This window comes from Acyrthosiphon pisum, chromosome X (assembly GCF_005508785.2).
Source record: "Acyrthosiphon pisum isolate AL4f chromosome X, pea_aphid_22Mar2018_4r6ur, whole genome shotgun sequence".
In the NCBI taxonomy this organism is placed as follows: Eukaryota; Metazoa; Arthropoda; class Insecta; order Hemiptera; family Aphididae; genus Acyrthosiphon; species Acyrthosiphon pisum.
This window is the reverse complement of record NC_042493.1, coordinates 4,374,126-4,390,092: the sequence shown is the minus strand read 5'-3', so window position 1 is coordinate 4,390,092 and position 15,967 is coordinate 4,374,126. Positions and strand designations below refer to the sequence as shown.

At 28.8% G+C, this 15,967-nt stretch overlaps 2 protein-coding genes across 3 annotated transcripts in view; one reads left to right on the top strand and one right to left on the bottom strand.

The window, feature by feature from the left end:
- Positions 1 to 15,967, top strand: part of LOC100159991 (legumain) — a 521,349-nt gene that overhangs the window by 14,304 nt on the left and 491,078 nt on the right. The gene's annotated exons all lie outside the window — the stretch shown is intronic.
- Positions 4,989 to 9,742, bottom strand: cp72 (cuticular protein 72). Its single transcript, NM_001172257.1, is given in 3 exon segments — positions 4,989 to 5,766; positions 7,279 to 7,461; positions 9,604 to 9,742. Coding segments are annotated over 3 exon segments (705 nt in total). The 5' UTR covers positions 9,619 to 9,742; the 3' UTR covers positions 4,989 to 5,259.

Genomic DNA, 15,967 nt, shown 5'->3' with positions numbered 1-15,967 from the left:
CGCGGCGGACGCCTTTTTTTCAAAACCATATCGCCGTACCACTACGCGGTGACATAGAATTTTTTTTAAAGATAAATTTATTTTAAGCCGCGGCCGCCACGCCCGACGAACCGACGATTGTCTCTCGGCCATGGTTCGTCTCCCCGGCTAATGCAATTTTGTTTTTTCAATACTCTATTACCGTACCACTACGCATGGTGACGGTATTTTTATTTTTAAATTTTAGCTGCCTTACCACTACGCGGCGACATGTATTTTTTTTCCCACCAGGAACTGTTCAGTCGTAACGTGGCGTATGGTGAGTATGTTCCAACGCCCACCCGGCTAAGTCCCCTTTTGACCGTAGCGGTGGCCATGCCGGGTTGAACAATATTATAATAATATGATTTAACTCTAAAGTATCAAAGTTATACCAAGTTTATCGTATTCTACCTATGGTGGATTGATATAAACAATTAATACAAAATCCTAACCTAACCTAACCGTACTAAAATCAGATGAATAAACGCAAACGCATTAAAAAAAAAAATCATTCAAATCGGGCTAACCATTTAGGAGGAGTTCAGTCACAACACACGTACAGTAGAATTATTACGCTTAGCAACACATTCTGCGATTTATTTTTATATCATATGAAATCAACAAACGTGCCCGATTAACCAATAGCAGCCAATATAATATAATGCACTGTTATATTTTTTACATACAGATTTGAGATTTCCTACCTTTCCGGTGGATTTTCCTAAAATTTTATTTCGTAAAAACCTTCTCTTGGCAGTTACGAACATCTTAAAAAAAATTTGAGCCAAATCGGACCAGCCGTTCTCGTTCTCGTTGGGCACACATGGGCCATACGCGGCGGACGCCTTTTTTTTCAAAACCCTATCGCCGTACCACTACGCGGTGACATAGGTTTTTTTTAAAGATAATTTTATTTTAAGACGCGGCCGACAACCGACGATTGTCTCTCGTCCGCGGTTTGTCTCTCCGGCTAATGCAATTTTTTTTCAATACTGTATTGCCGTACCACTACGCTCGGTTACGGTATTTTTATTTTTAAATTTTAGCTGCCTTACCACTACACGGTGACATGTATTGTTTTCCCAACCAGGAATTGTTTAGTCAAAACGTGGCGTATAGTGAGTACGGTCCACAGACCAAAGCCTGAATTTTTATCAGTGTTTGAAGTTCATATATTTACAATATTGGATATACACTCGATTTCTCAATGACATATTTTCTTATTTTGTTGTAATTCATAAAAACGAATAACTGTAGATGCATGAAAATTTAACTGAATGTCTATATTCTCATTTTCTATTCACCATAATATTTTGACTCGTTTTGAGCTGTTTACGAACAATGACGAATTTCGATTTTTCTAGTTTTTTTTTCTATAAATATCATTAAAATTTTATTTGTTCAACCAAAAAGCTTGAAAATGCAATACAAGGCTCCTGATATAATGTAACAATAGAAGTTAAAAAATATTAAATATCCATAGCCACAATTTTTTTTATAAGCATTTAAAGTTTGATTTTTGACAACATTTATCAAATTTAAAATTTCTTAATTATTTTTTTTTTAAATTTATAAAATTTTCAATTTTAATAGGTAAGGATTGAAAATTTAAGACAAGGTTCCATATAAATAGGTTATATATAAATTAATTTATTCACAATAATATCATCAAATATGCTTAATATTAAAATTAGGTATAGGGCTGACAGACCGTCTTCGCTCAGAATCGTTTTTTTGAATACAATGATTTTATATCATTGAATTCAAATTTAACACCATCCATTACAGTGACCTATTTTTAACCTACTGTACAGCGGAGCGACACCCACTTATCCGTTTTTTTTTATTTTATTTTGTTTTATCATAACATATTATGTTTATTTAAAATTATTAAGTTTATTATCAAAAAAATAAAAACTATACAACACAGATAATGCTCTATTTTATGGAGTGTAAAAATTTGGGAAACCTACTGTAAATAATGTAGATTAAGTCATAAGTTTTCCTCCGTTGAAACAATTTTTCTGTATAACCTCATCCTTATTCCTTAATACTTTTAAAATACTCCATTAAAATTGCCTAGATTAAACCCCTTAATAGCGGGTGTGTTGCCTCTTAATATTTTGTGGTTATTTTAATTTTTTATTTTAGCCAGCACTAGATGTCCAGATGTCCTTATCATTTGGTATAGTAATTTTTTTTTTTGTAAATGGGTGTGTGGAGTGACAGCCCTTATCAATATATAATATAAGTATAATGTATAGTATACAATGTACCTACTCAGTAGTAAACTGGTGAGCAGTCCGCCTTTTGTATATTTTATTTAAGAAAGTTGTTATTTGTTTATATATAAATATTAATTAGAAAAATTGATTCTCATTATATAGTTCCAACATTTTTATAGATACACTGTTATTACTATTACCAGGGCTCGGAACTTATAGGACTTAAATTCATTAAAATAAGCGCTTAAAAACATCATTATAAGCACTAAAATAAGCATTTAAAAAACTTAAATTTAAACAAAAATATTTAATCAAAAAAAACTTCCTTTTTACATGATAAAGTAGGTACTAGACATCATTTGTATTACTGTGCTAAAAATAATTATTAGGAAAAGTATCTAACTAAAAAATCAAAAAATTCAATAAATATTTTGGATTTAATTTTAATTCTATCAAAAACAACTGCAGGAGAAAACCATAAAAAAAAGTATAAAAAAGCAAAAAAAAAGCATTTTCAAATGTTATAATTGAGTCAATCATAAAAATAAGCAAATTCTTTAAATCCCGAGCCCTGATTATTACTTATTACTAGAGCTCAGATGTTAATGATCAAAATATGTCTTTAAAATATGCATTTAACAATTTCAAAATATGCTAAAATATTTATTTAAAAATTTAAAAATATGCTAATATATGCCTTTAAATATATTAAATATATATTTATTTTTCAACAAATATATGCAAAAAATATACGCGAAAAAAGTGTTAATATTAATTCGCGTTCAACCACGGCCACCCACGCGTGCGCAATCACTGGTTCTGAGGGCAAACTTAGTCCTGATGCTTCATCTTAAAAAATGTTTATTATTGATGGACATATTTTAAGAAAGACTTTTTTGATAGACGAAATAAGTTTGTTAACCAACGGAAAATCACTACGGATTTGCTCAGCTACACGATGTAAGACAAGTTACAAGAAGCATTTTCGGGAAAAATGTTTGAATCGCTTTTTCAGCTTTTACCATGTATGGTGCGGCGTTGCTAACTAACAATAAATCATTATTGTTTTCCACTCCTTGAGGCCATATTAAATTCATAGATCTATCAAAGAGTCGAGCTATTGTTGTATTATTTGTTTTTCTAAATATTCACAATTAACAAAAGCATGACTTTACCCGGTACTTCATCTGAATCAAGTACGCCCACAATAGCATTGGCTATATATAGCGGCCATCTACATCCATGGTATCATCGATTGATACCCATATTTTAAGATTTAACTCGGCTTGTATTTTAGTTAAAGTCTTTTCATGAATATAATTTACATAGTTTTTTCTTAAGGTCGATTCGTCGGGGATATTTTTAGAAGTACATACTTCTCTAATACTCTGTAAATTTAAAATTCTTTACCTTGTAGAGTAGAATATTAGCTGATAGTAATGCTTCAGCAAGATCGGAGTTAAAATCACTTTTCTTGTTTGTATTTTGTATATACAACGGTTGAACTGTACTTTGTTCGCTTCTCTTTCTATTATTTACTGCGTGCTCATGCTTTGCAGTTTTCAAATATTGTGTTACTAAAAATCGTTTACTTGCACTTTGCAGACACTTTAACTTCACACAATTTGCAAAATAATATTTTACCATCGGAACTAAATTTATGTACCCCGAGGTCTTTCACAAAACTACTTATACTTGACGAACAATTTGGCATTTTGTAAATATATATATTTTTTTTTAAAACGTGTATCAGAAAAATTGTATAGTTGAATAAACACAGCATGATGCAACATGTGGACTGCGGAAAACTGAAAATATTTAATGTCAACAAAAATATAAATTCGTCAAAATCATAGAAAAAACCCACCACGCAGAGTTTACTACAAGCAGTTAATCTATACTGTTATACTTATGCTATTGTCTATTACTCTATTACCGATAGGCTTATCGTGATAATAATCGTCGACAGGCGATTCCGACATTCGCGTGTACACTAGCTATACAGTATACATAGCGATATAAATATATGAATTTTTATTATAATATAATTTTTAGTATAGTATAATAAATAATTTTTCTTGATATACAATTCAATTATTGTTTTATTTTATTTTTCGTCATTATTAATACAATTTCAAAATAATATGATGATAACATTTTATGTTAAGCAACTTTTGAGCTTTTAACAGTTTATTGAGTGTAAACATCGTTTTATCAGAAAAGCGAGGAACTTGATATGTTGGAAAAGTCTGAATTTATTTTAAATTATAATCATGTATTATAATGTACATATAATTATGTATTATACCAATGTTACCAGTATAATAATTAATAATTATACATTAGACAATTCGGAAGTAGGTAGGTACCTTCATCATACAATTTATAATATAATACAATTTGCTATTGTTTGTACCATATAAACATTAATTCACAATCGGATCATATTAAAATAAAGCTTATATTATATTGTATTATTGTATATAATATATTATATGACTTCAACACCAGGCTGTAGCTGAAAACACATTTTTTTTGTGAGGGGGTCATCATTTTTTAATTGAGATACAAGATACGTTATAGATAACTATATAGATATAGTTTAGACTTTTAGAAAACCCAAAATAGTTATAACTGTGTTACGACTTTGAGCTTGACGAATGTCAAATGAAATTATTGATGACTAATCTGATAAATTTTAATTCATAAATAATAATTATTATGATAATAGTATAACACGCATTTTATAAAAAAAAACAATATGTTTATTAGTTATAAAATAATAAAATAATTTAAATTAACTAACTATTTTTAGTCAAAATACGGTAGGTATACATTTATGAATATTTTGTTGTACGTAATATTTGTTACAATTTGGTCAATGACCAATTTATAGCTTATTTTGACTGTTTTTGAAAAATAAAAAATAAAATACATAATTAAGTACAAGGGCGAAAAAATCGCTTAAAATATTAAAAATTAATCAATTAAACAAACGTTACAGAGTTATTAATTAATATCCTCCGTTTTTGGGTTGAGGTGCGGCGTAAGATCCTTTAACGCCGGTCGGGTAACTCGGGGCAGACGATGGGAAACCCGGCGCTGATGAAGGATAACTCGGGGCAGACGATGGGTAACCACCTGGAGCTGAAGAAGGAAAACCAGATGCTGAAGAAGGATAACCAGGGGCAGCTGCAGAAGGATATCCAGGGGCGGCCGCAGAAGGATAACCAGGGGCAGCGGAAGGATAACTAGGAGCAGCAGAAGGGAAACCTGGTGCGGACGGATAACCTCCTTGGCTGCCTGGTTGAGATGGTTGTGGTTTTGCTTCTCCTTCATAGTTGATCTTGGCGTTGTAACCATTTTCGTCGGCAACATATGTCACTACTTGATTACGACCATCAGGAAGAAGTACGCTGTACGCTCCGGTCACTCGTTTGCCGTCACTGTTGGCTTCGTGCTTGAAGTCTGTATTGGTGGGTGCATCTTTTACTTGGTAAGCAAAGTTGAACGGCTCGGGCTACAATAAATCAGACAAAAACATTGTTCAGTCAATATAATTAATATTATAAACTAATAAATATCTAATAGGTAACTCTAGATTAGCTATAATACTACTAATGTCAATGGGTAAAGCCTATACCTACCGTATTATAACCATATAACCTATGTAAGTATTACTGTATTAGTTAAAACTTATAACTTAAAACTGTATGCCTGTATGCCTGTATCTAAATTCAGAGTTATAACTTGAAACTGATTCGATTGTCACTGTTAATTGGGTAATATGAAAATATAGCTAACTGTGCATTCTACTAAAAATCTTATATAATTCACATTATATACATAATACATCAGCCCAATTTCTGCAAATTATGATGGCGTAATTTATGAAGTTAATAGACAATTGTTTAACCAATAATAACAGAAGCAACTATTAAAAAAGTATGTACGAAAATAAGTCATTAAAATGTTTAGGTGTACCGGGTATTACTTTTACAGGTTCCTACCTACAGCGACGTTAACTACACAAGTTTTACAACACAGTTGCTAAAAAAATACACATTGGACACGATAGGTTAATGTGTTAATGTTTATTTTATAATATGGGTTAACACTTATAAAGTTTATTATACTTATAGTTTTCTATTATTTTCACAGGCCATAGGTACTTAAAAATAAAATGATTTGGTAATTTGCGTGTTGTGACACATCACAGTAGGTATCCAGTGGTTATCATACCATTTATTATAGTCATTCCATTTTAAGTCAAATATAATTTGTGTGGAGTATCTCTTATAATTATTGACTTAATATATTTAATACTAATTTTCCTATAGTTAAATAAATTGATTTTAATACTGTGCCGTTTTGTTAAAGAATAGTAATAAAAGTTTTAATATCCTAATTTAAACGTTCTATTTCGGGATCGACAAAATATTATCATTACAGTCGTACATTAGCCTACATATTGTACAAAATTACAAGATATTATAACTAACAGGAATAAAAAAAAATATATGATTTTATGTAATAATTCATAGGTAACAGTAATTATATGGACTTGTGATAAATACTTACTGTAGGTACAATAATTTAATTTACAGTTTATTGCTGCATATTGGACATTTTAAAAATTGAAACTAATTTCAATAAATTATGCATTTTAAAGAAATGGGGAAAACAGAATCTTAATACTTTATAGGTGTTCTGATTGTGTTCAATGACTTATGCTAATTAATAGTTTTAAGTAAAATCTATTTAAAAACTATATAATTATACCAAGGTGTAATTAATTCGATTGAGAATATTTCTATCTATATAATACGAAAATACCTTACCTGACGGCTGACACCATTGTTTATAGTTAACTACCATATTATAATAATAACAATATTAACGTAGGTACTTATTAATATTTTCTTATGACACTTATTTGCATTATGCAAAATGATGATTAGTTATGCCAATAGTAACGACTTATTGTGAAAATATGGTTTGTATTAAAATACAAGTTGCACCTAGAACTTACTTCTGAATTTCCATCTGATCCACTAGGTCCTCCGACGGGATTTTGGCCTTTGTGTCCATAATCTCCTGATGGTACACTGGTACCTGTACCACCGTATCCGGGATTGCTATTGCCAGCAGGACTACCATATTGGGCGCAGACGAATGATGTTAAAAATACATTCAATAATAGAACGACGACGGCCTAAAATACGAAAAATGGTTATTAAAGCATTGAATTTAGTTTTGAGATTACACAAATATATACATAATATCCTTATATCATATCACTTGATACTCATAATATGTATGCCATAGTATGATATAAAAGAATCATTTTTAATGACAAAAACAAATTTGATTGAATTATATAATTTATGCCGATACTAAAAAATGTTCATTGTAGGTAAAAACATTTTATAATTATTATAATATGTGTTTTAAATATCAACAAAAAAAAATAACCTATTTAATTTACGACGTTTTTGTTTTATTTACAATATTCTTCAGGAAGTATGAAATATTGGGAAAAAAAACTAAATAAGTGGGTACTTACAAAGAATGAATTGTAAAAACGAAATCATGTGTGGGTACCTATTGTGTGCTTACTGTTTTGTTGTAGGATCCTACCTATGTGAATTATAGAAAAATTATAATGTCGTATTATAAGGAGTAAGGACAAATGAATGACGAATCAGAGGTCACTATTTGTTTTCATAAAATAGCGAAGATGTACTGACTCGTATATGGTAACGAAAAATAAAAGCATACTTTATTCTATATTATATAGTAATATTATAGTAGGAATTTGTACATTTCCAGCATGTATAATGTTGGTAGGTGCCTAATTAACAAACATTTCCAAAAATATATTTGAAAAATGTTCAAAACTCTCTCATTTTACATCATAGAAAGTACCTATTAAATGTATAAGTATTGTTTATTATATTGTACCAAATAGTACCATTAGTACCTACAAATTACAATATATTTTAATAAATAGTCAATAAATATATATATTAAAAAGTTATTTTATTCCACTTTGAAATAGTAGGTAGGTATTATGGATAGTCGGATATCTAATACTTCCTATGCTATTTTCTATGTTACAACTTTTAAATGTACAGTGTCGTATTAGATACTTATGTATTCAAGTACTGAAATTATTGTAGACTAGAGTTACAATATATTAATATATAACTTAGGCAGGTACTGGATATTGTACATTGTGTATAAAACTAAAATGTTTTTCCATTACAAAAATTGTATACGTTTTCATGAGATGAGAAAATAAAACTTGCTTTTAGTAAAATTATGATTTTATCACTCCAATGAATTGATAATAATTGAACAGAAAAAATAAGATCAACAGTTAAAATATAATAATAAGAGTTTATTTAAGTTATTATAACTAATATTTTATATTAATTACCATTATAATATCATGGTACATAGAATATTTGTGTGCATTTTAATATCTTAAACACATCATTATATCAAAATATTTGTTTTAAATATTGACAAATTAAAAATACTTGAACTTTACAACTAACTGACGTTACTTACATCATGATAATGAATGTATTATTATTAATGAATAATGATTAATATAATAATATTTTTTCTTAGAAAAGTAACAAAAGTACACTCAACTCCACAACGAACAATACATACTATACAAAATAATATATAAACAAATACACGGTATGCACTAGCGATTGTTCAATAGAAAAAATATTTATAATATAATATTTCATCCATTAGATAGTTGGAAAAATATTATAGATTAAAATTATCAAATTGCTATTGTTATTTTTTATCATATTAAGTTAGATTAACTGTATTTGGAATTGTATAAAATAGGTTGCAGTAAAACTGCTAAGAGTCATTAGTAGATAGGTAGGTACTAGGTACTTATAAATTGCAATTTTAAAATTTTCATAGGCGATGGGCAATATTCGTTATAAAAATTATTATACGTTACTATTACGGACAAATTTAATCGTATAATAGTTTCTATACAAATTAATTTAGTAGATAATATTGTATACATTCTGTGGAAAATGTATACTATATATTCACTTTTATTGGATTTAATATAAAAAAGTTTTAAATCAAATAATTTATATAATATTTAGTGCAAATCATTATTCAATAATATTATTTATTATTATGATTGGATGCCTACAGAATAGCTATAGATTTGAATATATTTTATTCGTAAATATTTTAATAATAAAAGTATATAGATGCTTTAAGATCATTTGGATTGATTTTGATTTTTGAAAATGGTGTTGTAGATACCTATATTGTGTAGGTAAATAATATTATTATGTTTTTCGCTTACCTTTTGTTGGCTCATGGTTGTGCGGTGGATAATATTTAAGTGTGAAACGTAGGTGTACAGTATTTATACGAGGTAGACGATAGATAGGTTTACGCACACTGGAATAGCAACGGAGGAGTTGGTATTTTTCCCGTTCGACGGCACTATCACAAATGATTTACTTTGATTGCGGCGGGACGTCTTATATAGTCGCCGACGGAGTGCAACTGAAATTAGCATACGATGTAAGATCTAGGTTGTAACAAAAAAAAAAAACGACCGAGATGGCACTGGGTTAGTTCATCTATATAATCAGCCCCATTCATCGTCTGATTCCAATGATGTAATATTGCTCCATGCAACTATACGATACTAAACTGAGGTCAAGTGTCATTACCGGAGGCAGCGTCGTGATCTTCCTAGTAACGATTGGTTATTTATCGCAACGGAAACACGCCGCGATGTTACGTATGGACTTGGAGTAAAATTACATGTGTACTTCGTGGAGCATGATTCATATAATAATAATAATATATACTCCAGAAAATAAATATGGGTAAACGTCAACGTGCGCCGAAGGTAAAAATATTGCGATTAAATGTGTGCTTATTATGTCCATTATGCGTTAAGTGTATTGAATCGGTAAAGTGCCGACCAAATGAAATTATAAGCACGCCATCATGTTGCTGCAGTATATAGGTATATACTATAATATATACCTATATAAATATCGTGGTGCGGGGCTATTGAAAATATATAATACTCATATACATAAAATATTATAATCGAGATTATCGTGTCGACAAGTGTTACGCAGCAGCCTCGGTCCTTATTATTATCATTATTATCTCGCGCGTTCCAATGTCTAGCGGAGAGCTGAAGATAGGTATATGATATATAAGGTAATTGGTATTATTTTAATGTATCGTTTCCACGGGGCGAATAGTAAAACCACCTGCCGATCCTGCGAATAGTACCTATAAGACTACTCGCGGTCTATTGTTTTTGTTTTCACTGTAAATTGTTGTCCCTTAGGCTCCCGATGTGAACATCGATAATATAATAATATAATTATAATTTCGAATTTCGACTCTAAACACACAGATGACGCAACCCGAACATGATAACATTATTATTACCTATTATTGGCCAAAGGTAGGTACGAGATATTTGTTCAAATTATGCACGATAAAACCTTGTCTGACTGAATTTCGCCGAAATAACATGGATGTACGTTGGGTAGGTATTAAAAATTAATAGTTTTTCGTGCGATTCGTGACCGTTGATAGCCGACATTCATGGATGACCTGAAATGTTCATTATTGCCAAACTTTATTTATTCACAATTAACTTATTATTAGGCACAGCTACGTGCACATTTTAATATGGAAATGCTAAATAATCAACATAAGCCCAACGAGTTTTAATTGAATATTTTTTGTTTATGTATGTCAATAACAACATTTTTATTTACATTAGGTATTTCGTTTTTTAATTTATTATTTGCATTTTGTACAGTATTAAGAGATTTCAGTATAACGATGAATAAGAGATGTCTAGACAAATTACTATAGTTGGTAGTTGCTACAGGTACTCATGACCATAAGTCATAACTAATAACTATAGAGAAGGCGGCGCACATTTGTTTCATTCTTCAATTGAAATATTTATTTTTTTCAAGGCAAGTTCAATATACAAGGATAGCAAAATTAAACATTTTTTACTACATTTAGAATATAATTTTTTGACTAATACCTATTAGCAACTGACTATTACTCAGTTAGTCGAATTTAAACTTTTGGTTGGGTGCTATTTTATTTTTTTGGATGGTTGATCTTATAACAAATTGGACAAAAATAAACATTATTAAATAAATGTTATTTCTGTATGCACAGAGCTGTATCTTATAGTTCAAGAATACAAATTGTTAATTTTTTGAAATTAAAGTTTAGGTATTCATGTATTTTTAGATTTGGTAAAAGATATTTCAATATGGGTTAAGGTACCTTCAAAAAATAATAAATATTCTTAACCTTAATTCCAAATAAATAATATTTGAGTTATTATTATTATACCTGTACTGACATAATGTAACCAATTATGATGGTAATCCTAATATTATTTCAGAGTGTGATAAATTATTGAGCATTTGAGCGTATCTGTTAAAAATTAAAGCGCCTAATTGAATCTACCTACTCTGTTTTATTTTAAAATACCATTTATTTAGATATAACAACTAATTTATAATGTAGGTATATACATTTTGATAAAATATGGAAATAAAGTAATTTTATCTTTGTATGAATCTATTATAGGTACATTAGTATTGAACATAAGTATTATAAAAATAAGTTAGGAGGTTACCCAATGTAATAATATTATAAATTATGTTATAATATTTATAAATGGGCGTAGGCAGATAACTTTTAATACTTATCTAATGGCTTATTGATATTCAGATACCTATTAGTTTTATTATTATAATTCAATTAAATCCATTAATTTAATTGTTTGTTTTCGTTTTATAATTGTATATTAAATTGTTACAACTATTTAAATCCCAGCTTTAAATTTTTACTGTTTGATAGTAAAATATGATAAGTATATGAGACACTTTTAGTATAATACCATAGCGGTATATTTTGTTAATATTTATTACTGCTATAAAGATAAATTATTTTAGTTTTTAAAAATTATTACGCAGATTATTCGCATGTCGAATAATACGTATTACATTATTCGAGAAAATAACAAATTGCTATTAGGAAATTTTACATGTTGGTATGTGGGCGAACACAATAATATTTAATTACATAAAAAGAAAGAGTTTGTTCCTAATATTTTTATATTACATGCACACCGCTTTAGATCAAATAATTATGCACATGTTTACTTCTGTTTTGATTTAAATATGATATTCGTTGCCAGGTTTAGAAGCAAAGGCAATCGATCAACGACTGTTCTGTGGCAGTTTTTATTGCGTAACATTTATATGTTTATGTTCAATTTCTACTCCTACACGATCTCATCACAAATAAGTTACGTTACGAATGTAACTGTACATTAGCGAGATATGGGTTAACGAATGTTAAGAAGTAAAATCGTCATTCCTTGTACGCGTATATAAGTGGTTTTTAATGTTGGCTTGAATGTTTTATATGGAAAAAAATGTTTGTGACATAATAATAATATAATGTCATCCCTCTACAACTATAGTCTAGGTACTATTGACAATTACAGCAGTCCACGCTTAGATACTTTCATGTATTTTTTTTTTCATTTGTTAAATATTAGGTACTGCAGTTAAACATTTATCATAGTTTTGCTTAATTGAAATACTTTCGCGATCATTTGAAGAAAATATTTTCCCACAGTCGCTTAAAACTATTTAATATAACAAATAAGAGTCTGAGGCCAACAAGTATACTCATAGGGTAGGTATGTAAATCGTAAATGGCCAAAAAAATGACATAGGTACACAATGCGGCCCACCGCACAAAAAAAAATTTTGTACACATTTGCCAGGAAAGTACGTATAATATGTTTACTAAACTCTCTCTAATATTGTGTCAAGAAAAAATGAAAATACTATTTATCTGTTTTGCTCTTTATTTTCACTTAATTTTACGATGATCCCGGTGGCTGCGACTGCTGCGAGCCGCAAAAAAAGAATCGATGGCCGCGTGTCTTACATAATATTTGTATTAGGGCTAATATAGTGTTATAGTATAATGTTTAAAAATTGTAATAGATAGCTGTGTGAAATCAGTGACGTGGCGTGAAACTTAATGCGGTCTGAGGGTCTGTAGAAAGCGGAAGCCCCCTCAAAATTAAATTATTAAATAGTGACTCTAGAATGAGTCTGATGATATAGATAGTACCTAATAAAAAAATATAATTAAATAATTGATTTCCTGCATGTAAATCTATTTAAAAATACGTAAAAATAATCAGCTTCATTTGATAAAAAAAAATTATTTCTCGATAAGTACCTAATTTTTATCATTGTCATGATTAACCATTACAGTGTAAATATTTTATTATTTTAATATCTATATATTCCAGACGAGTGTGTCATCTTATATTCGTGTTATGCATTATCACAGAGTCATAGCATAAAGTGTAAATGTTTTTCATTAGGTACCAAAATGCACAATAATAATAATAACAATAAATTATCCTTTGGCCTATTTTATCGAACTACTCTCGTTGTACCGTGCATTGTAGCTAATCGGTTAAGTAAAATATTATATTATAATATTATTAAATAACATTTTATTTAAATATTTATTAAATTGTATACTTGGTATAACCAAGTGTCTTTTATAATATTATTTACATACAAATTCTTTCATATCATCCCGTTTAATCTGTCGTCTGACACCGTATGCTTGAATACCACTGTGCCAGAGATAGGTACCAATATTTTAATAGTTACTATGCCACATAAGACGTAACAATATAATATTGTTATTAAAAGCGATGCAAATCGATTCGGTTAATAGTCGTTATATCAGCCACTAGGAGAAACTTTCGTTTACCTATATATGCTGGCCGTATAGCCGAAGTGGTGCCCAACACTATTACTAGGTACCTATTAGGTAGGTTAGGTATATTTGCCGCAGCATCTTTGAAATAGCATTACGAGTATCTAATAATAGTCAGGCAGTAATGACCAAAAATTATTAATAATAGACACGGTTCTTTTGACGGATTATAATCCCTGAATAACGCATGTGAATATGATGCCGATATCGATCATAATTTCATGATTCATAAATATTTAGGTATACTCAATACATTCAATTTTAAGTCATCTACGTCGATTAAAACATTTTTTTTACTAACAATTAATTATTATGAATATTTCATTAGATAATAGTAATGAATTGGTGATGTAGCTTGAAAACCATGAATAAAGGTTAAGTGAAACGAATTAGTTTGATTATAATTTATATGCGACCAAGCTAAATCAGAATTAAATATTTTTATGTAATTAATCTTATATGTGTTTGAATTTATTTTACACGTAATTATTTAATTCTTAAAAAATTTAAAAATTTCAATGCTGCAATGGGTGCCTGGGCATTAACGAGTTAATACTTATGTTAAAAAAATTGTGTATTAACTTTTAACTTTTTCTTATTAAAGAATAATATTAAATATTAACTGAGTTAAAAAAATCACTAACTTAACTAGCCTTGAAGAAAACTTACTTAACAAAATTAACTAAAAAAATAAAATTTCATCAAATCTATAGATTTTAGGGATAGGTGGTAAAATTATACCTTAAAAACATGTTGATGCGATAAAGTGTAAATGAACGAACGCAACTGATATAGTGAAAATATCACACTATATAGTTCAATTCAAAACGTATTTTGGTTTTCACTTTTCGTTACTAAAATTTGGCACAATACAGTTTTTCAATAAAATCTTATGGGCCCAATTAAGAGGGCTGGGCTTGGGATTTCTTAAGTTTTTGAGTGTATTTATAGCGTATTTTTCAGCCTCTATTAAAGGTATATAGCTGAAGGGTAACTCATACATGAATTTTATTTGCCTCGCTCAAATCGAATATTTTTTAAATTTATTTATAGAGTTACTATTGGTTATATAATATATATATTACCATTGTCCATTATAGTATATTTGTAGCTTATGTGCTCAAAACTACTGAACGGTTTTCAATTATATTAATTAATACCTCGAGACTTGAAGGGTGTTTAATGTTTATAGCTATTTTTTTTAATCCACATTGGTACCTAGATAATAAGTAACTCACGCCTCACACAAGAATTTTTTTCAGCTCGCAAAACATAAATATTATTATTTTTATTATTTAAAATTTAAATGATTGCTATTAGTTACATATTAGTATATTATATTATTATTATAATTAGTAGAAATATGGTATAATATTATATTTTTTTGAAAATATACTTATCTTTGGCACCAATTGCAGGAACATGTAGTATATACTACTTATATACTAATATAAAATATATTATATTAAATATTTTCAATTTATTGCAAAATGAAGCACCAATGATAATGATAATTAAATGTTTATAATAAATCATTGGAATAGGTACATTGGTTATTTTTGTACGATATAAATATATTTTATGTTTAATTATTTACAATTAAATATTATGGTTAGGTAACAATTTTATTGTATTAACTGTTAATATATTATTATTTTTTATGTGGAAGTATATGAATATATGAATAATATGTATGTTGTAATTAGTAGAGGCGTAGATCCGTAGAGGGTAAGAGTAGTTAATTATAAACTGTGGTGGTTGGGTATTTATTTTAGATGTTGAACATTTCATACTTTCATTTATTGGTACAGTGATACTTGGCAATTGTAGAAAAAAGA